This window comes from Zosterops lateralis (genome assembly GCF_965231275.1).
Source record: "Zosterops lateralis genome assembly, chromosome: 5".
Lineage (NCBI taxonomy): Eukaryota > Metazoa > Chordata > Aves > Passeriformes > Zosteropidae > Zosterops > Zosterops lateralis.
In genome coordinates this window covers 26,501,961-26,525,687 of record NC_139766.1, presented here as the reverse complement: position 1 = coordinate 26,525,687, position 23,727 = coordinate 26,501,961, and the positions used below count along the sequence as shown (strand labels likewise).

Below are 23,727 nucleotides of genomic sequence, written 5' to 3'. Positions count from 1 at the left end.
TCCCAGTATTTGTAAGAAGGAGCAATGTGTTGCTCAACTATTAAAAAAAACAAACTAAGTACCTGCCCAAACAAAATCTTTAACTTCCTGCTGTGGAAATTTAAAGTTTGGGCAAGACACAGCTCTAGAGTGCAGTACAATCTATTAAAAACCTAGTAAAAAATTAACAATAGTAGTAAACAAGAGATCAGTTGACTCAAAATTTCCTTTAAAAGCATCCAATTGTTTTAAGCAAATAGAAAATCTATACAAAATCCCACTTCAACAGTATGTCTAAAAATAGTTATCCTTAATAGATATGTCATATATACAAAATTTAAATATAGAAACAGCAGTAGTAATAACGTAGTAATTTTTATTACTGCTAAGATATGCCTGTAAACTTCTCAGAAAAAAATTAAAAGAAAACACACATCAGGCAAACTCATGCCTAAAAATTAAAATAGCATGCTTAGGCTTTTATTTAATTACTTTCCTTGCTTTCAACTAACAGAACTAGGAAAAAACTCGTAGTCGTACCGGCAGTAATAGTTCAAAGTTCTGTTGCCTTACTTAGCTTTAAATAAACTTTACTTATTAAAAAAAGAATCATTTAATCTTCTGTGAAATATACCATTTTATATTCTGTAGTCTACTTAAAGAATTATCCTAACAGCAATACAATTTATATTGATGAATGATGACTTGATTAATGAACTTAAAGTTCAGATCTGAAGCCTACATTTGGTGAAAGCCCTCAACACTCAAGTTCAGGTAGCAAAATTTTTGTATTCATTACTAAATTCAGAAGACAGAAGAAAAGCATACATCAGTCTTATTTACAAAAACTTAACAACACACCTGAAGACTGAGAATCCCAAAGTGCACCACAGAGAAGACAGGAGCTGACTCTGCATTCCTGTCTAAGGCAGGATTAAGAATCTATTTCCAATTCGTCTGTAGCTGTACCCCTGAAGGCAGTGACATCCTACACCAGGGCCAAAGAATCCTTTCTCCCAGTCCACCATGTGACAACAAGCCTTGGGTCAAGGGAGGCAGAGAACAGGCTTGAAAAGCAGGGTCTCCCTGGATTTGGTCTAGTCAAATAAAGGGCATGATTCAGAAAGTAAGGAAAACAGAAGTGAATTCCAGCTTGGAAAGTAAGGACATGCAATTAGATGGGATGATTCAACCTATCTTGAGGAGCATCAGGACCTAGCCATTGAAGCTAAAGACACGATACTGCAGAATGTTCCTCCTGCCCGCCTGCACCCAGAACTGAACCAAGCTCGGAGCTACTGCTGACGCCAGCGGTATCCAAAACCCACAGCTGCAAATTTGTGCACATTTTCCAAACACAACAGCCTAAAAATCTTCTGAAGCAAAACACAGACTGACTTAAGCTAATAAATAAAAAACCCTACAGAAAACCCAAACCCAAGCAACAAAATATGGTAGGAGTTCCTACACACACTCTAAAATCATTTAAAAGTAAACATTCACATTCAGCTCTTAACATTTGGTGTTACCACTCAGAACAACTACTGCAACAAAATATTTTAAGATCACCGTGTGCTACATGGATAGGAAAAAGCATAATTCTTTTTTGCCCCCATAGGAACAAATCTTTATTCTACCTATGTGTTTTTGGAGGACTCTAATCTGAAGGCTTGTTTACAAAAAGAGCTACAGCAGTTTAAAGTTAATTGAGAATTTTAGAGCAATTTAAACAGTGCAAAATTTGTGTAACTGCTAGTTTAGTTTGAATACATTTCCATTTACCTTAAACTGATGGAACAAAAAAGAACCAGGCTAATTCTCCTGTACTAACATATAGAACAAAATACTCTTTACAACTGGCTCATGGCAGGATTTGGGTTTGCATGGGAGGGGGTGACTTTGGTTGGATGTTTTGTGCTGTATATAGCAAAAGTCTAACACTAAGTGGGTTACTGGTGCAAAACATCTGCTTCTGTTGATGAAAAGTGTTCATCCAGTCTAACACTTATTCCACCATCAGATTAATTCAAACAAGTGTCAGCGAGCTAGTTTTGCATCACTGGCTGCCATGACCTGAGAGTTGTTTGCAAGCATTACTCTTCATGCTAGGTGTCATCTGGCATCCTATAAAGGGCATAAAGCTAATACCAACATTGTATCTTGTGCTCTAGCTAATTCAGCAGAAATGCAACCCTGTCAAGCACTACTAGGATATCCAGCACCATGCACATGTGGTATGCATCACGATGGAGCTGCAACAGCCAGGAACAGCTATGCCAGTCAAAATCATTACTGTCCCAGCTGCTTGCTTCTCCCTCCCTGCCAAAATTTACTGACCCCATGGCTCTGCCAGCAGCACAGGCCACAGGCACATTCCCTAACCCACTTCAGGCAAGAAATCAACCTGTCAGTTTAGACAGCTTAAGTAAGTGGCAAGAACTCACCCAGATACATTTGACTTGAGTGGGCTAGCGAGTGCTCCTCCAAACCACTGTACCAACAGAACGAGGGAAGCACTAACCTACAGCAGACCCAGTCCCAGAGTTTACACAGACACACATCTGCATCAAGTGTGTCAATTCCCCAAGATAACCTAAAGCCTTGCAGCACTAACCATATAGATATATAAATCTATATACACACAACTTTATATGTATACACACACGCCCCCCACTGAATGAACTGGTAGTTGTTTCTATCTCTTTATGAGCCAAAAGTAAAAATACTGTTTAATGTCAGGCTGTAATTCTGAATAAACTATTTAATTGGCAAGTACAACAAAAATGTTGGCACATTTAAATTAAGGTGCCAAGCTTCAGGCCCCTGTTAGTAGTCTTATTTACTGTAGAAGAAATAATCACACTATTAAATGCTCTAATATTTAAATTGGATACAAGAGTTGAACACTTTCACAGGATGTACTGTATCTCCTAGTGCTATGCTTTTTGGCAAGCACAAGACAGACAAACTAAGCAAATTATCTTCTTTTGCTTGAAGACACAAACAAAACTAGGAACCAATGCTTTGAAAAAGACCAAAGTCTTTGCTTTCAATACTTGCAAAGAAAGTGTGGGAGGAGGGGAATTAAAGAAAACACAAGATTAATAATTCACTAACAGCACAAAAAGTACTCAGACAAAAATAAATTTAAATTAAGTGCTGCAATTACACAAATAAGAGCTCACCCTGATACAACAGAATTAAGAGAAGCAGTAAAAAAATCCTGCCTAAAAAATTACCTGCCTAATTCAATGGTCTTGTACAGAGAAGGCTTTTCCAATTATAGCTACAGGAGCTAGAAGAAACTTTTAAGCAAACACCTTCAACAGAAAAAAGGAAAGTTGGTTTCCTCACGTAACATGAAAGGTGTGTATTCAGAAAGTAAAACTGAGCCAAAATGTATTAATGAAGTTTATATCATAAGAATAAATAAGGATCTAAGAAGGATCAAAAGGTGGTTCAAAATAAACTTGCAGTCAAGAGGCTATCATAAGACAGCTTCTGTATGGGCAAAGCTATCCTATGAACACTTCCTGCTTCGAGCATTTAGATCAATGAAAAAACCCAACCACTATGAAGCTACAGATAATTAAATTAGCTAATTTAGTAAAATATATCTATTTAAAATAATACATATACAAGCAAAGAAAAAAAAAATGAGGTGTAAGATTTGATCACTCCAGAGCACATTTTTAATGAAAAGCCAGTAACAGCTGAAGGCTGAGGAAGAATACTCTTCCTATTTTCTGCAAACAAGTTAAAATTAAAAACAATTTAAAATCACTGTGTAGCCTAAACATCCTACATGAGGGAGCCCTGGAATATCTTAACTGTAACTCACACGTGTATATAATGAGGACCTGCATTTTCTTTGGACAGGGCACATGACAAAAGACACTGAACAGAAGGCATTTTCTAGAATAATCACCCTTCCATTTCTAATATGAGGCAATTATTTCTGCTTCAATGGCAGCCTTCAGCACCAACACATAATGATCCCTAAATATAAAGGTAAAATAAACCAGAAACACTAAAAAAAAAATATAACCTTATGAGTTAGAGCCTTTACCAGGCTGCCCCTGTACAACATCTGATTTTAGAGAGACACAGAAGGATTCGGGAAAATCCAGGCATTATGCAGCATTTCTTTCCACCGCTGCTTTCAGGACTTCGTCCAAAAGTCGGACCAGCCTTCATTAACGCATGATCAAAGCTTCAATTTTCATTATCTTTCCCACAAGCAAGTTCTACAGTAACAAATCATCTCAGAGCACACTCGTTTCGCAGTGCGAGCACGTTGCGGGGCTCTCAGAGGGACGCGCTGTGGCAGGGGAGCTCTGTGCTCGGGACGGCAGCCTGGCCTCTGCAGGGCCCGGTGCAGAACCCCGGCCACCCCCGGCCCCGCACACGTGTGACCCCTGCACCCGTCTGCAGCGGGCGGTCCGCGCTGCTCGGAACGCGCAGCCGGGACATCTACTGCGGAGACAAAGACCTCGCTCCGCTCCTCCAGAACAGAAGGCGCGATCCCCCCGCGCTCCCCAGGGCGGGCGGGGACGGCGGGTCCGGCCGGGGCTCCGCGGGGCGGGGGCAGCGCGGCCGCGCCGCCGCACGGCCCACTGGGAGTTGTAGTCCGCCACGCCGCCTCCTGCCGCCTCCTTACGCGCGGCCGCCATCGCAGGGACTCCACCTCCCACCATGCGCCGCGGCCCCAGTCCCCCGCACAAGCAGCCTGGCTCTCCCGCACCGGCCCGGTGGAACCCGCTGAATTCACCCTCGCCCGTCCTCCCCCTACATACGCAGCTCCGCAGCCCGCGCTGCCCTCGGCAGTCCCGGCTCTCTCACGGCCGGGCACGAGGGCCGGCCGCAGTCTCACCCGCTCGCCAGCTGGGTCCGGCAAACTGCGTCACACCCTCCGAGCGCCCCCGGCCCTCTCCGGAGCGGCTGCCCCCGCCCGCCCCCGCCCCCCCGGGGGAGGGCGCCGAGAGCTGGGGGCGCCCCCTGTCCCCGCGGGGGCCCCACCGCCGGGCCCGCACACACCGCCCCGCTCCGCTCCGCGGCGGCCCCGCACCCGCGGGCCCGAACCCTTCCCCGGCATCGCGAGTCCCCGTGGCGCCTTCGGCCAAGCCTCACGGGGCAGGGGCAAGAGAAGCCGCCCCCCGCCGGGCGGTTCTTTCGGCCAGGCAGCGGGGCGGGCGGCGGGCCCGGCCACGGCGCTACTCACTGACAGCGGCAGCATCCGAGTGCATTTTCGTGCAGCGCTGCACACGCTGCCGGCCCGGCACGGTTCCTGCCCTGCTCCCAATCCAGAGCCTGGGCACGAACACCCCCGCCCCGCCCACTGCCCGCGCCCATTGGTCCGAGCTGCTGGGGGACGCGGCGAGACCCGCCCTCTTATTGGGTGAGGCTACTGCCACTCTCCCACCCCCTGCCCCTCACCCTGTCCCCCGTCTCCCATTGGGCAGAACACCGAGCCGGCCACGCCCCCCTCCGCTCTGACTGGGCTCTGGCGCTGCCAGTTTTTCCCGGCCTTTAAAGCGCGTGCAAAGAACACCACTTTGTGTCACCCGCGGCGCTGATTGGCCATGGGGAGCAATGGCCGCGCCCATGCACTGAGGCGATTGGCTGAGCAGGGGAAGGGGGCGTGGCCTCGGGCTGCCCCGCCGTGCCGGAGCCGCGGGCAGTGGCCGGGGCGGGGCGGAGGGGCCGGACTGCGGCACTTCGGTGTTCCGTGATCCGCACGCGGGGTGCCCCAATCTCCGGCTAGTCTACAATTATTCTTCCTTCCTTATTTCTTCCGTCTCCCTCTTCCAAAGGAGAACAAACGGCAAGCTGCCCAGGCCAGCCGAACGCAGCCAGGTCACTCAGTGTTACAGCAGGGCGGGATGGGCGGTGGGGAACAGGCCCGGAGCGCTCCTCGCGGGACGGTGACAGCGGCCCGTGCCCCTGGGTGTCGTTCTCCATCCTAGAAATCCAGCGCGTGGAGCCGCCGTCCTGTCCCTGTCCCTGTCCCTGTCCGTGCACAGAGGCCGCCGTCCCTGAGGCGGGAGTCGGGCACCCTGCAGGCCATTGCTGCTCGGCGGGCCAGCTCCGCATCCCGCCCCGGGCCGGGGATAAACCCCACCCCTGGCACCGCTCCCTGCTGAACACATGCGAGAGACTGCGAGAGCAGTGTCTGTGCACAGGGGAGGATTATAAAGACTGAGTAATGAAAAAAACCCCTTCCGCTAAAAGGTTAAGTTAGAGAAAGCCAAGGGTTATGAAACTGAAGTAGTCCCATATTTAAGGTAATTGTCCCTTTGGACATACAATCCTGAATTAACTGATCACAGGCCTGTTTATGTTTCTTTGGGGTTTATTGTAAGCTTTGCCTTACTCGGTGAGTCAGAATGTGCAAGTACAGATGGTTTATTTTGCCTGTGTTTTCCATTTCCTGTTTTACAGACAAGACGATGGAGTCCACAAGAAAATGAATCTGCTTTTCAAGCCATGTACTACAACCCACGTCAGAGGCTGCATTGAATGAAAGCTTGCATTATTTGAAGTACTTATTTACTCACTAACTCGTTGAAATGATTTCTGTAGAACTTCCTGCCTCTGTCTCAGGATATTTTCACCATCTTTTCTTTAGCTCAGTTGGTTGCTGTTAATAACACTAAGGTTGGAGTTCGGTCCCTGTATGTACCATTTACTTGAGACCTGGACTCAATGATTCTTGTGAGTTCCTTCCAAATCAGAACATTCTGTTATTCCATGAAACTTCTGCAAAACAAAAAAATTATAAAGTAATGCAAACTAGGTTTCACTTCTTTGGTAGTTCTATAACCTCCCACATGCCAGACATTCACATCAGTGAATGTCATCCCAAGTTCTTATACCCAATAGGGGCACCATTGAGTAGCAGTTCATCTGATCTAATTCTGGTTTAAGAGGAACGATTCCTTTAGGGGTGTCTGTTTGTTCACTTGACCATAAAAAGCATGCAGGCTGCTAGTTCAGAATAAAAATGTGTTCGAAAAGAGAACTTCCTCCGTGCTTTACAAAGTTGTAAATTGATACAGATATAAAGGAAGGTGGCACAGAGAAACACATTTTGGTTGTATCTGAAAATAGAAAGTTTGTACTTTCCCCCCCATTTATATTAGTCTAAAATGAAAGCTAATACTTGGCCTTAAAAATATTTCCTTAGACTATAGCTTCTGTAACTACTTCCATTCTAAATTGTAAAGCAAATAGGTTTGACAAGCAAAACTTCAATGTATTTTTGAATGCACAAATATAATCCCTGACCCTTAAAAAGGAGATCTGCAAAGAAACCCATAGGGAAACATAAAAGAAACTGTTTTCTTAGCTTCTGTCTGCTAAATTCATGCATCAGCCAGAAAAGCCCTGCCCCAGGAGAACAAGGCCCATTAAAACATGCACTTTCATTCCAACCTCAAGAAGTTAAAATAATCCCCTCTGTTACCACAAGCTGTAAACCACTATGGAGGTCTCCAAGCCAACAGATGCTACAGTCAGGCCTATATTTTCCTTCCAAAGCCTGAGTTTATAAAATGCAGAAATGCTTCGTTTTACATAGAGCAGATCAATCAGGTCATGGCTGATCATCATTGTAGTGGGTCACTTGGCAAGGTTCTGATAGCAGGACTACAGGAGTGGCTTCTGTGAGAAGCTGCTAGAAACTTCCCCTGTGTCTGACAGAGCCAAGACCAGACAGCTCCAAGACAGGCAAATCAGTGATGGGGATAATGCCTCCATGGTAACATATTTAAGAAGGAAAAAAAAAGTGAATGCACAGATGTAACTGTGGCCAGGGTGAGAGAAACAGCTCTGCAGACACCAGGGTCAGTAAAGGAAGAAGAGGAGGTGCTCCAGGTGGCAGGACTGATATTCCCCTGCAGAGCTCCACAGGGCTGCAGCAATCCCTCCACAGCCTGTGGAGGACCCCACACTGCAGCAGGTGGATGCCCAAAAGAAAGGTGTGGCCCCATGGGAAGCCCACACTGGAGCAGGGTCCTGACAGGACTTGTGGCCCTGAGAGAGACCCATGCTGGAGCAGCTTGTTCCTGAAGGACTGCACCCTGTGGAAGAGTGGACCATGCTGGAGCAGTTCATGAAGAACTGCAGCTCATGGGAAGAACTCAGGTGGGAGTAGTTTGGGTAGGACTGTCTCCCATGGGAGGGACCCCACAATGGAGCAGCTGAAGGACTCCTCTCCCTGAGGAGGAAGCAGAAACATATGACGAACTGACCATAACACCCATTCCCCATCTCCCTGAGCCACTGTGTGAGAGGAGTAGAAAACTGGGAATAAAGTTAAGCCCTGAAAGAAGGAAGGGCAAGGGAAAGGTGCTCCTAAGATTTGTTTTACTTCTCATTGTCTTGCTCTGATTTTGATTGGAAATAAATTCAATTAATTTCCTCAAGTCAAGTCTGTTTTGCCCATGACACTAACTGGTGAGTGATCTCTCCCTGTTCTTATCTCAACCCATAAGTCTTTCATTATATTCTCTCTCCCCTGTCGAGTTGCACAGGGGAGTGATAGTGGCTTTGGTGGGCATCTGGCATCTAGCCAGGGTGGAACCACCACACAACAGAGACAATTTAAGCTGATGGTGTTCCACCATTAGTGTCTTAATACTAACACTCCTGGCATTCTTTCTTTTGTGCCAGTACAACCACTTGGACAGCTAAATAACAAGGTAGGTCAAAGAGCAAGACTGTCATCAATGATCCCAAAAAGCAAAAAATCCCAAAACAAAACAAACCCCTCAACACTTCTTTTAACTTTGTTTATTTGTTTGTTTTCCCAGCCAGCTGAATATCCAGATCTGGCTTACTACACATATATGCAAGTGCTCCCATCAATGACACAGGAGAGGAATAACAAAGCATGGAAATGGAGAGTGGCAGTAAATGCATTTGACAGTTTACACAGTGTTAGATCAAACTTGAAACTGCAGACTTTTTTTTCTTTTTTTTCTGAAGAAAGACTGCCATTGTTTATTCTTTTAATGTTTGCATTGTTTTTTTTAATTGATAGCTAAAGTGGCAACCACATAAAACTTATTTGTAGACTGTGAAAAATACTGGATAACACAAGAAAGGGAAGCCATTTACTTGGTTGTATCTTCTTCACTATCAGAAACAGTGCAGATGCATCTTTGGGAAAAAATTTCCAAAAGAAACTCTATTTCCAGAGGATATCAGACTCCAGATTGCTAAAGCCATTGTATCTTTTGAATACTTTTATTCATCTTGCTTTGCTTAGAAACAAGCTTTAAAGTTAATTTTAGGCACCAGAATCACTAGCCATGATGTGTTTTAAAAGTCAGAGGAGGAAGAGAATTGTATTGAAAAGAAAAACATTACAAAGAAGAATTTGCTGAACATTAAGAAAGCAGATAAAGCAGCAACAAAGCACAGTGCAGGGTATTGTAAGAAAATGAACAAAGTGCCTACAAGAAGCCCAGCAATCACAGTTCTAAATAATTTGCAGATATGAAGAGGTAACTGATATCCAAGTCAACACAGCTTCGTGTAATGCTTCTGAAAAGATTTTTCACCCTCAGAGTTAAAATGAAAATACCTAACACCTGTGAGTTATTCCTGCTTGGTATCAGCAAACTGTACTAAGAAAAAGTTAGGGCAAAAGAGGACCTCAAGTGGCAGAAAGCAGCAGCTGCAGATTATACAAACTGTTTCAAAGCACTACTCATTAAACAGTTCAGCTCATTTTAATCTCCCGGTCCCATGGACCCATACTATGTTCCCTGTTGAAGTGAAAAGATCTGCTCTCTAACACTTGCTCCACGGCTATATTACTTTGGTCCAAAGGTCCTTCTGTAACATCCTGCAAACAAATGTCATTTTACATAATGAGAAAAATCGTGTTTCAGGGCTGTTGATATTTAAAAGCTTACATTCCAGTTATAGGGGTTTTTTCAGCTTCAGTTTAAAAATTTCCATTCTCTTCATTCATCATGAGGCAAATCTAAGCAGCTAAGCTTGAGAGCAGCTAAGAATTTCTTCCTGAACCCTGGGGGTGCATCAAAACGGCCAGCACCTCTCTCTCTCTCTTTGACAAAGCTCCCTCACTGTCAGCAGAGGACCATGAACATTCTCGTGTTCTGTTTGAATGAGACAGGTGGGAACTGGTTACCTGTAAACTTAAGCTGCAACAACTTGTTTCGATAACATCAACTCTGGTTCAAAACCAAAGGGTGTGTCCAACTTTTGCTCAGCTTGTAGCTGCAACACTGTTTTCGAAAATGGGAAATATCAATTTCAGGTTTTCTCAGCCCAAGAGGTTTAAACTGCAGCTCCCAGGTTTTGGAGTGCTCTGTAACAACACTGAAGTCACTGTGCCTGAGTCAAGGCAGGAATATATATGTAAGAGGAAACTGGAGTCTCCACCCTGCTGAAGAATCCAGTACAATTACTCTCAGAAGTTGCTCTCAGCTTTGTTACCTGGAGTTCTCTTTTATTCCAAGATACACACTTGGTAGCCCCCTGATGTACTGCTGTCTCTTCCTGTACATTCCTATAAATTTCAACTGACCTTCACAGAATTCCAGATGATGGGATTTGGAGCACAACAGAATACATATTATTTAGAAGTCAGATATACGTAATTTAAACCTTTTACCACTAGCAAAAGTTCAAACCTTTAATAAGTAGTGCTTATTTTATACTTTTTTTCTTTGTATTCTATTTCTGAATGCATAAAGATATCCACAAACTTTTCTTTCATAACATGCTTACTTATGAAAGCTGAGATGAAAAGAGTATGGTTAGAAAACTAAAAGGTTAGTCACACACCCCTGCAGCAGGACCTGTTCTAGCACATTTCTGTCATAGTTTGAAACAGTGATTGTGACTTAGATATATAATGCACATTTTTCTAAACCATTGAGAAACAAAGGATTAGATCAGTATGGAGATGTGAAGACAAATAAAGTTTAGCTTTAGTTTCCTAATTCTAACCACAGTAGTAGAAGTATACAAACAGTTTACTTTTGTATAACTACTTCGAAGAAGAGAATATTCAAACTTTAGATTTTATCACTACATGTGGTCAACATGAACCTTCCTGATGGGGTAAGCAAGTCTAAACAGAGACTCAGAGACTCAGAGGCTGTGAAGATCACATATAGATATGATTTATAATCTGATCTGTTATGAAGTCATGTTACGTTGTCTGGCTTCTTGAAAAAATAACCTCATCCTGTTTTTTAGTTGTTAAAAAATTAGGACTTTTCAAGCTTTTTGTACTTATACTTATCATTTCTTGCATTTCCCATCAATAAACTGCTCACCAAGGTATTGTAATAGAGTCAGCCGGTGGAGAATGTTAAGTAATGTGGCAAGATAATGTTATGTGTTCTACAGATTGAAAAGGCAAACCTGTGGCTGGATGTACATCAGAGCTAGCATGAGAGCATGCTGAAAATAAATGAGGATACTCAGAGCACTGTGCAACGCTGGTGCCAGTACCAGCTGCTTTTGCAAGCTGAGAGAAAGATGAGACAAGGGCTACTGGTGTTTGCAGAGGAAAACTGCTTAAAGTGCAAGAAAATCGTTTGTATCACTCCACAACCTTACTTATCCTGTCTTGCTAGAGACTCACACAAAGAACAAGTTCAGAGGGCTTGTAAAGACACACAAAGCACACAAAGGTGAGAAATTAGTTCAACAATGGTTGGTTAATTGTCAGTTACATCTGAGATGATGAATAGATAACCACTGAGACTTTTACATGCCTTTCAGATATCCTCTGTCCACAAAGACCAGTGATCAGTTTCACTCTCAGAAACACAGCTCTAAAAACAAGGGAGCAAAATGATAGGTGACCAGAATAAAGCAACAAGTGTGGTGCTGGCAGCAATTACCTGACTCCATAGAACAAGAAACTCTGGGTAAACATGCATACTGTATTTGCTTATATAGAGAAACAATAAAATTGAGTACACTCAAGCTGTTCTTAAAAGTATATGGTGAAGAATTAGAGGGAAAAAAATCCACCCTCTTTCCTGCAATATATCCTATTCCTTTCAGTTATGGTATGATTTGATTCTACTGGAAAGACACACAGTATTAAATACCAACATCACAAATGTGGTTTCCAAGCGGAATGCATCACTTACATGATCTAACATGTTTCTCGCAAGCAGGAAATGTCCTTTGGACAACACTGAAGATGTCCTCATTGTTGAAGGGAAGCTCTGCACCTATACTGAAGGATCAGGAGCTAAATATAAAAGACATTGCCAAGAGACCCCGAGAAATACAACAATTTACATTGTGTCACATATGCATTGCATAACAGCCAATTCACTGCCTAGGTCAAAAAATTAACACCTCTATTTAGTCCTACTGAAGTGTAGGGCTAGCAAAGAAACAAAGCATTTTTTTTCCTTTTTTTTTTTTTTTTTTTTCTTTATTATGGTTCCTTTTAAATAAAAGTTACAACCAACTTTTGTCCCTTCTCAGAAACCTTGTTATGTTGAGCATGATTGTTTTTAATTCTTCATCAGTGTGTTCATGTAGGTGTCTCATAGCCATCATTATTCAGAGGTACTCTACTCTTCCCATAGTAAAAGCATTGAAGTGTCTAATGTCCAGTCAATAAAATGAAGTCTATAAAAGTAACCTATTTTTCTGCAGTATTATGAACATCAATTATCTGCAAATTACTGTAAAACTCATATAAGAATAAAATGTAGAATAGCAGCGGATGTAAATGTTTGGGTCAAAAACGCGCACACTTCAAACACATACTCACTATACATCTCCCGATTAAAAATACACTAGTTCCATTCCTATTTTGAAAAACCTAAGGCCAAGTTTTTTATTGCAATAGCAGCAATAGCACTCTGAAACTTCATGATACATGATAACTCCACAAAAGCTGAAGGAGTTGTTGCCAAAGCAAGTTCCCACCTTTGCTTTGTTGCATACAAAGCAGGTATCTGGCCAAGGTAGACACCAGTTTACCAAGATTCATGCATCTTCCCTCCCTCACAGTGATAGCAGCTCATTAAAGAAGAAAGTCACCAATTATTACATAGACATTCACAGTGTTGTGCAGCATGGGAGTTGCTCATCCTTAAGCATTGTAGTCTTTTTGGCTGCCAATTCAGTTTCAAGCAACAAACCTTTCTTGTTGGTCTCAATAATTTTTATTTTCTTCCTCTAATTTGTCCGTTTAAAATATTTAGGAGTGCTCATATGAAAGTGATGAATAGGCACATAATTATGTCCATCTTTATAAGATCCAAACCTAAGAAAAATATTCAAGAGAGCAATACTGTTACAACATTATTTAACCCATGCAATTAAATCATACCATTACTACCCTACTTCTGAATTTTCTAGGCAATTTATTTCAGGAATAGGCCCCAACTCTATTAAATCTAAATCAGGTTCTATGTACCCTTTCCTACTAAAGGTCTCTGAGTGTAGTGGAGACAATTAATTACATTGATTCTGCTGATGCTATAGGCAGTCTATAATTGGAGCTCTAGCTGAAAAAGTTGAGTATTGTATTTATCTACTTAAATTCTAAGCTAAGTTTTTAGTCCTGATTTCAATGGGGATACAATTTAAACACCCATAGTATCAAAACAGTCAACCCTGTCATTAATATTGTACATCTTGCTTTTGAAAATTATGGTGAAAATTGTGATTTTTCATGCCAAATTTAAATATGAAACTTTTGACAACTGACTATTATGGTAGACAGACTTGCAAAAGTAAAATGGAGTACTTATTCAAAATATCAGTGCTAAGTAATATTTAAGAACAGTGCCATTGTATTTCTAAAGGAGTAAAGTTAATCAGAAAAAGCTAAATTTATTCTAATAGGTAAACATTTTCTGATTATAGGCAGACAAAAAAAATAGGATAAGATTCTGTGCTGAAGTCAACTGAGAAAAATCTAAATATAAATGCAACTGTAGGCAAGTTCCATCATGTGGAAAAGGGCAAACTCCTGCTTAGACAAGAAGCCAGTGGCTGAGTGGCACACAAAAAGCGAGTAAGCTCAACTGTTAAATGTATGTGAGAAATATATTCTGCATTATGCATGTTAGGAGTAGTAAACCTGGCATTACTGGGAATTATCTCTCTGTGGTAACATCTATCACAAACTTCATGATTCTTTCACTGATATTAATACTAGAATAAGTATTTTTCCATATATCTCTTCCTTATGAAATACCAGTGGAAAAATGACATCAATTTAGAAATAGATAACTCTTTTACCTTAACCTAATGCCTTTTTTTATTTTTTCTTCTTGACACATGCAACATACTGCCTTGGTATTCTCTTTAATGTTTGCTCCAATTATATAGTATGCTTTAAAATGCTTATGCAAAAAGTATTTAATGTACATATTGTATTTGATATTCTTAAGTAACAGTATATTAAGAGCCCAGTCTCTGAAGTGCTGAGAAACATCATCAAATGAGTCACCACACCACTTGGCAAATATACCTATCAAACAATCTCAGAAATTGCCTGGGTGAAATGAGCATTACTTGCAATTTATGCTGTGACACAACAACCTGATTTTCCCAGGGTACATGCCAAATCAATTGAAAAAATGGAATTATAAATCAGAAGTTTTTGACTCCTATTCTTCTGCTCAGTTGGGCACTGATCAGTACCTCTCACTTTAGAAATAATTCTGTTCCTAGACTTCTCTTTTACAAGATGCCAGGTACATCATCCCCTTAATTTCCTATGAGACACACTGACCTGGGATTGAAATGGATGTCCTCAGGAACTTGGCTGGGATCAGTGACAATTCTGTCATTGTCAACATAGCTATCCACGTCATCTGGGATTCTAAATTTGGCCATCTGGACTTCTGAATCACTTAAACCAGCATGAGATATGCGGGCATAACCCAGCCTATCAAATATGAGAAGAGTCAGTTTGAAAAAAATAACTCAAGACAATTTCACCACATTCTTAATGAGTGTATCTTTTTTTTTTTCCAAGAGTTACGCTTTACCTTATCAACACAATTTTCCATTTCTGTGAATCTCACCTTCAAAAAACTGAAAGTACTCCATAAACAGGATCATAGCACCATATCACAAGCATAAAAACTGAAAAACTGTAAGTGTTTGACAGTAAAAATAAGTTCTGTATCTAAAAACCTTTTTTAAAAATTACAGCTTTAGAATATGAGTGCAGGTATAAGATCACCATATTTTCACTGAAAAGATTTCAATATCCAGGAAAGAATCTCAAGCATCAATTGAATGAATAATGAGAAAAATTCAAATTGCAAATAGAGTTTTATAGTTGCCTTTTTTTCTTTTTTTACTCCATACTGTTAAGATAGCTAACAAGTTTACAATTTGTGAACACTGCAGAATTTGCATAGTTTATTCAAAATAAGCTGAATTCCATTCTGGTACAAACATCATCAAGAGAATGATTTACAAGCAATTTGGTATTAAAAGATATGGAGTGCATAGGTCCTGTGCCTCAATATTGGCTTACACAGTTCAAGTTTCCACTAAATCCAGCATAAAGTTTGGCTGGACTAAATCAGCATTTTGCTTCAACAAACCCTCAGTCATGGTTCAAAATTTGTATCTTCTGTGTTACATACAAATTAGGTCTTAGCATTCACCTTTTAGAATGAAGTTGCAAAGCCAGAGCTTTGGGAAAATGTAGTTTTATGCTACCAAAGCAGAGTAGGTCTGAAGGCTTTTGACACATAATGATGAAACCTGTAATAGTGTCTTTGCAAATTATATTCAGAGATACACCAGTTTGTGTGATCCTAAGATCAATGTTTCACATAATTTTATGATAGCTCCAAGTGCCCATAATAATTGTTTAGGGATGTAAGACTCTTCCACAATCAATCACAAAAGATTATTAAACTGATAACCATAAAGATACTTAAACCTACAAATAGGTGATTCACTTTAACATACCTTATTACTCCACGATACATAATATAGCTACACCATCTGTCCCGATCTGTACTGTCAATATCCTAGAAGCAAAATACGGTAAATGTTCATCTGGGTAAGCTTTAAATCAGTAACAGGACCAATGTGTAAACTCACTGCAGAAAAATATTTTGCCTAAAACATTGTAATAAGGTAGAAAGATAAAAGCTCACTGTTAGACATGGACAAGTTAGACAACCTTTTGATATCTCTTAACACAGAGCTCATTTTTAAAACAAAACAAACACAGAATTAGAGGCTGTCTGGAGGTGACCTACTCCTAACCCTGGTCAAAGTCACTTCAGACAGGTTGCTCAGGGCCTTATGCAGCTAAATTTTGAATATCTCCAAGGATGAATGTTTCACAACTTCACCAGACCCCTGTTCAAATTCTTGACAATCCTGTGACCTTTTATTTCTTCTATCTGATATTTCCTTTGGGGTAGCTGCTATCCATTGCCTCTTTTCTTTCACTGTGACTCCACCTCCTCTGCAAGATATCATGAGGTAGCTAAAGATTGTGCTTGAAAATGGGCATGCATTTTCTTTTCTGTCTATATTTAAGTTACCAATTTGAAATATTAAGCTGAGTGTTTCCAATATTTTCTCTAAAGAAGTAGTATTTTTATATTACCTGCATATTTCCATTTTTTATTAATTCAGTATAGTCTCTGGATCCAGGAGCTGAAGTGATATATCCTAGAAATACAACTTGCTTAGAGCTAGTCTTCAATAGTTTTGAAACAGCTATTGCTTGGAGTTTTCTGTCCAAGTCCTCTCTGAAAGAAATGGAAAAGACTTTAAGATATACATATTTTAGCCCACAATCTTTGTGAGCTAATGACATAGTAAACCACAAATCAATCTGGTACCATTTTTGTTGCTCAGTATTAGAGAGTATGAAAGTTCACAGGAAGCTCATTGATTCAAAATTATCACTACATTTAGTAAAAGCCACATGGTCATGGTAGATGTAATCCACATTCTCTTTCTATCCCTTACAGGAACAACATTTTCTATTACTGTTTTGTTTTTAATACTGATACCATCACTAGGAAATGTGAATGTTAGTGCTTTGTTTATCTAAGTCTTTGCTTGCACTTAATTTAACTGTGCTAACACGATGTGGTGCATAACAAAGAACTTACATGCTAGAAAAAAAATTTTTATGGATAGACCATGGTAAATAAAGTCTTAAAGTCTGGGTCCAATAATTTATGAAATGTAATTAGAGCTACATCATCCCATTAGTATTACTTAATTACATCTGGCATGTATTTCACGTCATTTTAACAAGATTTACACAAGAGTTTCAACATGATCAAAAGCAATAGCATAAGTGAAGCCTGGTAAAATACGTCATCGGATCCCATTCCCTGTCTTTGGATTTGTCATAAAATAATGCAAAAGCAGTTCTCTTTCTATGATTCTTCATGTTATTGACCTTAAACAGTTGTGTAAATCATGTTGTCTTCCAGATTTTGTTAGTATGGACTAAATAACATTGACAGAGAGAGCTGATTTTGGAACCTGTAAATCCAAAAGAAGACAACAATTTAAGTCCAGCTATGCTTTCTAAAGAGTGGTACTTCTGACTGAAGAAACTGTATTAGGGAGAAGGAGCACACAGACAGGAGATTAAAAAAATCCCCAAACACTTAAGTAGAAGTCTGACCTAGGTATATGTGAAGTTGCCTGGTCAGCTAGCTGCTCTTTCCAGAATGCACCTCTCCAGAAGATGGGATCTTTTGAATGCATAGACGTGGTTATAGTCCCACATTTTAAAAACCATATTTAAAGGCAACCCTAGTTATCCAGTATCCTACAGTCTATGTCAACCTAAGCAGCAGAAGAAAAAATGTTAAAAATGAGCAGTTATGTATCGTATTTAGTAACAAATTCATTCCCCTCTAAAACACAATTTAATTTGCACTCATTTCCCATGCGTCTCCTCATATTTTTTCCTTTATCTTTATCTCATTTCTTTGCGAGGGAATAATACAGTGTTATTTTCTTCTACTGTGACAAACAGTTTCTCAGACAGGCAAGTCTAATCATTGGTGTGAGGCACAGAATTAAATTCCTTTCTAGAGTTAAAAAATGGGGAGTGATTTCTGACAACTATATTTGTTTAATAAATGGGAAATCTATAAACAATGTGCAGGTTTGGTGCAGTTTCTACTCAGGAGAAGGAAATGGGATACAGAAAATTCCTATGGCTTTCTGAGCAGCTTCTTTGTGCTATAATATTCTGCACCCTATCCATAAATTTGCCTCTCCATGAATTGTAACAATTTTTTTTAAAATTCCAAATCTTACTACATAGCCACAAACACACTAGATATCCCATCAAATATAACAGAAATTACAGCTATGTGGAACAGTCACAAAACCAGCTGTTATTCATATTCATTACACACAAGTAATCAAAACATTGTTTTCAAGAACTGACATATATACCTTATTCTTTTCCATCACTTATTTGATTTATTGGTATAATATTGCTTTTTCAAATTCGGAGTTCAGACTTCCACTTGCATACTCTCAGAAGGACACTGATGGATATTTTTGCTGCTGTTTCAACACTGTCTTTTCTTGGAGGTTTCAGATTTGTTACTTTAAAAAACTCACATTTTTCGATTAATGCCATCTATCTCTAACTGTAGCTATCTGCACTCATTGTGGAATACGATACATCTATTCCACATGCAAAAAGTCAGAAGGATGCTATCCTGCACTGAGATGCATCTGTAGCCCTATCATTTGTTGTGACTTTGGAGAACTGAATCTTTAAGTCTCTAGTAATTCAGATGATAGGTTCAGCTAAGTTTTGCATGACAGATTTGCACTACTTTTAAAAATGCTTCAAAATTTTAAACCAATAGTTTAACCAATTTTAAACTGTCATAGTATTTCTTCAAATGTGCCCTCCTAGAGCCATTATTACAGCAGCAGATTTTAAAGGGTACAAAAGAAATCCCAGAAGTTTGCAAATTACATTACATGACTTTGTACACTCTCTGTAAAAATAAGTAAAATACACACTCTTCATTTCCGAAGTGAGCGACAACAAAATCAACCAGCTTCCCTGTGAAGTTGACAGTCAGGGAGATGGCAGGTGCAATCTCTCCCTCTGGAGATGGAAGGAGATGGTGGGTCGATTTTACAATTGGATACCTGGATAGTGCCATAATCCTACATGAGGAGAGGCAAAAAGTTACATTTTGTGGTTCACAAGCATCACAAACATCAAAGTGAACTAAGCAGAAAATGTGAGCAGAAAACTAACAGTCACTGAAAAAACCTATAAGACCAGAATACAAACAATCTCTAATGGATTTTTCTGAATATAGAAAGTTTCCCTCTAAAATGCTGCTTACCTACATGTCTAAAAACGTATTATCAGTTCCTACACTAAGAAATATCATTCCGTAAACATGAATTCTTTCACTGAGCTTTTAATGATCTGTATTTCAGACAAAACAGAATTTTATACTACCAGAAATTAAAAGGTAATTTATTAAAAGTAGAAGTAGGTAGAGAAATACATCTTTAAAATGGGAGGTTTCTCTTTTTTCAGCTTCTGTTGGGACATTTTGCATCAGGTTTTTCAATGTATTTCATTAATAAAATCTCAAAGAATGACTCCTCTGCCCCATTCTGACTCAAATAGACAGGGTCTGGAAGAAGAAAGTTACTAAATGCCCCTCACATATGGCAAAAATTAAATAGCCATTGCAACATCAGTAGGAAGTTTCATCTGCCATAGAGATGTGTATATCCCCCTGAAAAAAAAAGGCCACATTATACGTCAGTATTTTTGCAGAGGTCAAAGATATTTAAAGATATGCAACTGGTAGGGGGTCAAGCATTAAGGTAAAATTAGACAGAAAATATCTGGTCAAACAGACATGCACCTTTCTGTTCCCATTTCCCATTATACAGCCCAAGCTAGATTTAATTAATTCAAAATTACTTATACCTCCTGATGGACTACATTTTCCAACCATTATCACGTTTGTAAGTCTAAAATATAAAATTCTCAGAGCCCAAAACAAAATAATGTGAAAAGGGCATCAGATACAGTACTTCGAATGCTAAACTCCCAAATCTGTACATTAAAGGGCAGGATGCCATTCTCTGCATCTCTGCAAAACTGAAGTAGCTCACAGGGGCAGGCACCAAAATCTGATCACGTTTAACAATGAGAAAACTCCATCCACATTGCATGGTAATGCTAATGGATCAAAGCCTGTTCCTAAAGGACAAGCTTCAACAAGTGATTATAGTGATTACTACTCCAACTATTCTTTGCTTCTGTATTAGTACAGTTTGTATCGGGCAATATATTTACATCTATTTACTGTAACTGTGCATGTAAAGATGACTCACCCCCAAGTGTGATCTCTTGTGCTTGGACCAAAATCTGTATAAAATCCCAGTCTTTCTCCTAGCCACATGGTTGGATCATGGTTTCCAATGAATGGTTTAGAGGCATCACTCTCTATAATAGTGATAAAATCTGCTTCTAAGATGGGAGGGAAAAAAAAGAAAATATTTTCACAATTATAACTTCTACCTATAAATGGGACTTATAAATAACTACATAATGTCATTATTTCCCTTTTCATTACAAGAGGATGGACACAAACCCTTCAGGGCTCAGTCAAGGCAAGTCAATGTTGGCAACAAAGTCATGCCCAAACTTTTGGCTACCGCAGGCCACACAAATTCTGATGAACTTAGTGTCTGCTTGCCATCTTAAACTGTCAGTCCCCTGTCTACCTGATCTCATGGATATTTCAGGAAAAAAGTAATACCTACAAGCACTACTGGCCAATTCCTTTCAATGCCCTCTGCAACAGCACTCATCATGAGTCCAAATTCTTCACTTCCTATAGCAAATTGTCCAACCACAATCCTGCCCTTGAGCAACAGTGTAGACACTCCTCTTTACAGTAAAATCATGATGACCAAGCTGCAACAGCTACTTTTCTTGTATACATTGCTCTGGTTCAGTGATGGAAACAGACTTGTCTGTTTCTTCTCTGTATTAATTGCTTAGGGCATTTGAATTTCACACCCTTTAGGAATTGCATAATGCTTCACATCTAAAAAAAACCCACAGAGAAGTTATAAAAAATTGTATTTTATCTTAAAGTATATTATATTTACCTTTGTAAATACCACTGTATTTTATCTAAAAGGATATTATTTCATTTATGCAAAGAATTTCTCTACAGACAAGTGATTCATCAGCAATGTGAGAAGAAAAATCCAAATAAGAAATAAAATGTTTCCTCTGACCAGAAACCTCTTAAAAACATATTAAACAAATTATGACCTCTGCAAATGGATTTTTGACTGAAGTGATTGTATTGGAACAGTTCACAAATTGAGGAGAAAACCACTAAACACATGTTCTTGTGTTAATGCAAAAAAATGGCCTCAGTTACCAAGCAGTGTTTTCACTGTCTCCCTAATATAAATGAAGTAGGGTAAAAAAGTTACCTGTATGATTAAGCAAATTAGCTGATCCTTCCAAATTAGACCATCCTTCATTGTCATATCCAAATCTAAAAGGCCAGATCATAGCAGAGAAATCTCTTTTTGGAAGCTCAAAAAATAAATGGGAAAAAATAAAATGAAATTTGAATTTTATATATTATAGCTTTCCAGTAAACAACACCAGACACATGGTGCCATAAAAAACATACAAGAGATGGTTTAACCAATAGATTTTCCTAGTAAAGCTGTCAGAATTACAAAATACTAGATCTGCTATTAACAAGGGAATAAAAGTCACCATACTTAAAATGAATTTGTACAAGTAACAGTAAAGAAATGAAGAGGTACGAGACAATGCATTTTTTCATCTCACTAAGAGGAACTTAGTAAGTTGACCACTTTTTGCCACACAATAAGGTACGACAAACCTGAATTAATTGAAAAAAGAAGGCAAACTGTATAAATCTGTGCATTTGTGAATCTAACATTGAACTCCATGAGTGTTAACCATCTTGTTATTTAATACCTTTGCAATACCTATTTTCTTGCAAGATAGAAAACTGGAATCTCCAAAATTTTATCCAATTTCCATACCTAATCTAAGTCTAATCTATGTCAACCAACTTTTCAGAGAGCTTCAGTTCAGAGTTATGATATAATACAGAACCACAGAATTCCTTCACCTGGAAGAAACCTCAGGAAGTTATCTGTTCAAACTCCCCCTTACATGAGATCAGGCTACTAACAGCATTGTCCAGTTTGAATATAGTTCAAATAAACTAATTTATAAAAGTATCTTCAAATTGAACATATGAGACAAGAATCGCTCAAATTTTCAAAATATTTTTCCTTCACAGCATCACTATAAATCTCCAAAGGCCCAGACATTTCAATTTGACATGAATTTACAAATTAAACTTTTGCATCTTCATTTATGCATTATCACACACACATTTTACTATATATTTGAAAGTTACCACTCTCACAAACACCCTACTCACCCCTTGGCCCAACTTCCTCTGGTAAGTTTTATAACGTAAACCCAATCCAAGCAAACCAACACCAACAAACAGCCACAATACTTGAAAGAGAAAAACACAGAAAAAATGTTTTTAATTCAAGAAAAAATAATGTTATTATTGCTGTTAAACAGGACACTGTTTTTCACAGTGCTATTCAGAATGAGAAATGTGTTTAAATGACAACACCAGATCAAGGCAGCATCTATGCATGCACAATATGTATTTTTGTGCAAATACACTCTCCAAAACACAACATGCTAAGTATATAAAATGTACCAAAACTCCTTGGAATAGTTATGTAGAAATTACACCTACTGAAGAATTCATTATAGGACATGAGTAAGAGCATCATGTAAACCTTTCAGTGTTTTCCTCTCTGTGTGCAAGTATACATTTGTAGTACACAGTTTTTTTCTTGTATTAACAGTACAAGTCTGGGCATGATGAGGAAGTACAAGAGGTACTGTTGCAACATAACGAGATCAGCTGAACAAGGGCTATACTTTGTGACAGGTAGTCTTTTGAAATATTAATTTACTTTTGTGAAATGTTTCTTAGCAGTAATATTCAAAACACTTGCAATGGTGCTCATGTTGTCTCTGACACGCAAACTCTTACAGGCCACATTCTTTTGGCCCCTGAGTATATACTGGGTAAAGACCTCCATAAAGATTCCAGAAGTAGCCCTGAAAAACTGTGAAGCACTATTGTCTCCTTTTGCCAAATGCAGAAAAATGTACACAAATGGCAAGCGATTTGATCCAAAGTCACAGAAGGAAAGATGCAGGAATTGGAATCTTCAACATCCTGATCTCTGTAGGGTTACCATGCCCTCATACCTAGCATTTTGCTCCTCTACCAAACTTCATGCTATAGACGGATGCTTTTCTTTAGAAAGAGTAAGCTGATAATGAAAACAAATCAGGGTCTCAAATGATTGTAGAGAAATAGTTGAAAATATTTGCACAGTTTAAAAACTAAAAAGTGATAAAACCTAAAACATTTGATTTTCATTTCTCTTCAAAACTTAAGGCAAAAATCAGACCCCATACTTACAATCTGAAAATCTGGGATCCCTGGGCATAGCTGAGAGGCAGCAGATGACAATGGTTTCCTGAAGACAGATGTGGTCTGAACACACAGCCAGGCCCACACCTTTGCTGTGATGCCAGCCACAGCAGTCCCTGCAGGAGAGCCTCCTCCTGCAGAGACTGTCACATTGCACAGCAGCTCTGGGCCA

The 23,727-nt window shown here is 39.6% G+C and overlaps 2 protein-coding genes across 3 annotated transcripts in view; both read right to left on the bottom strand.

Moving 5' to 3' along the window:
• The window catches only part of DCUN1D4 (defective in cullin neddylation 1 domain containing 4), a 40,837-nt gene extending 35,529 nt beyond the window's left edge, over nt 1-5,308 (bottom strand). Inside the window, 1 exon segment of the mRNA XM_083860857.1 lies at nt 5,201-5,308. Within this exon segment, the coding sequence (XP_083716983.1) occupies nt 5,201-5,225 (25 nt within the window). The 5' untranslated portion in view covers nt 5,226-5,308.
• A 1,323-nt stretch (nt 5,309-6,631) lies between these two features.
• CWH43 (cell wall biogenesis 43 C-terminal homolog) overlaps nt 6,632-23,727 on the bottom strand; it is a 30,182-nt gene continuing 13,086 nt past the window's right edge. For both annotated transcript variants that reach the window (XM_083862519.1, XM_083862520.1), the window contains exons 9-17: nt 22,467-22,546; nt 21,469-21,574; nt 20,350-20,485; nt 19,003-19,152; nt 16,592-16,736; nt 15,940-16,001; nt 14,741-14,896; nt 12,126-13,261; nt 6,632-6,738 (exon numbers count right to left, since the gene is read on the bottom strand). In XM_083862519.1, the coding sequence (XP_083718645.1) occupies nt 13,174-13,261; nt 14,741-14,896; nt 15,940-16,001; nt 16,592-16,736; nt 19,003-19,152; nt 20,350-20,485; nt 21,469-21,574; nt 22,467-22,546 (923 nt within the window). In that variant the 3' untranslated portion in view covers nt 6,632-6,738; nt 12,126-13,173. The remainder of the gene's footprint in view (nt 6,739-12,125; nt 13,262-14,740; nt 14,897-15,939; nt 16,002-16,591; nt 16,737-19,002; nt 19,153-20,349; nt 20,486-21,468; nt 21,575-22,466; nt 22,547-23,727) is intronic.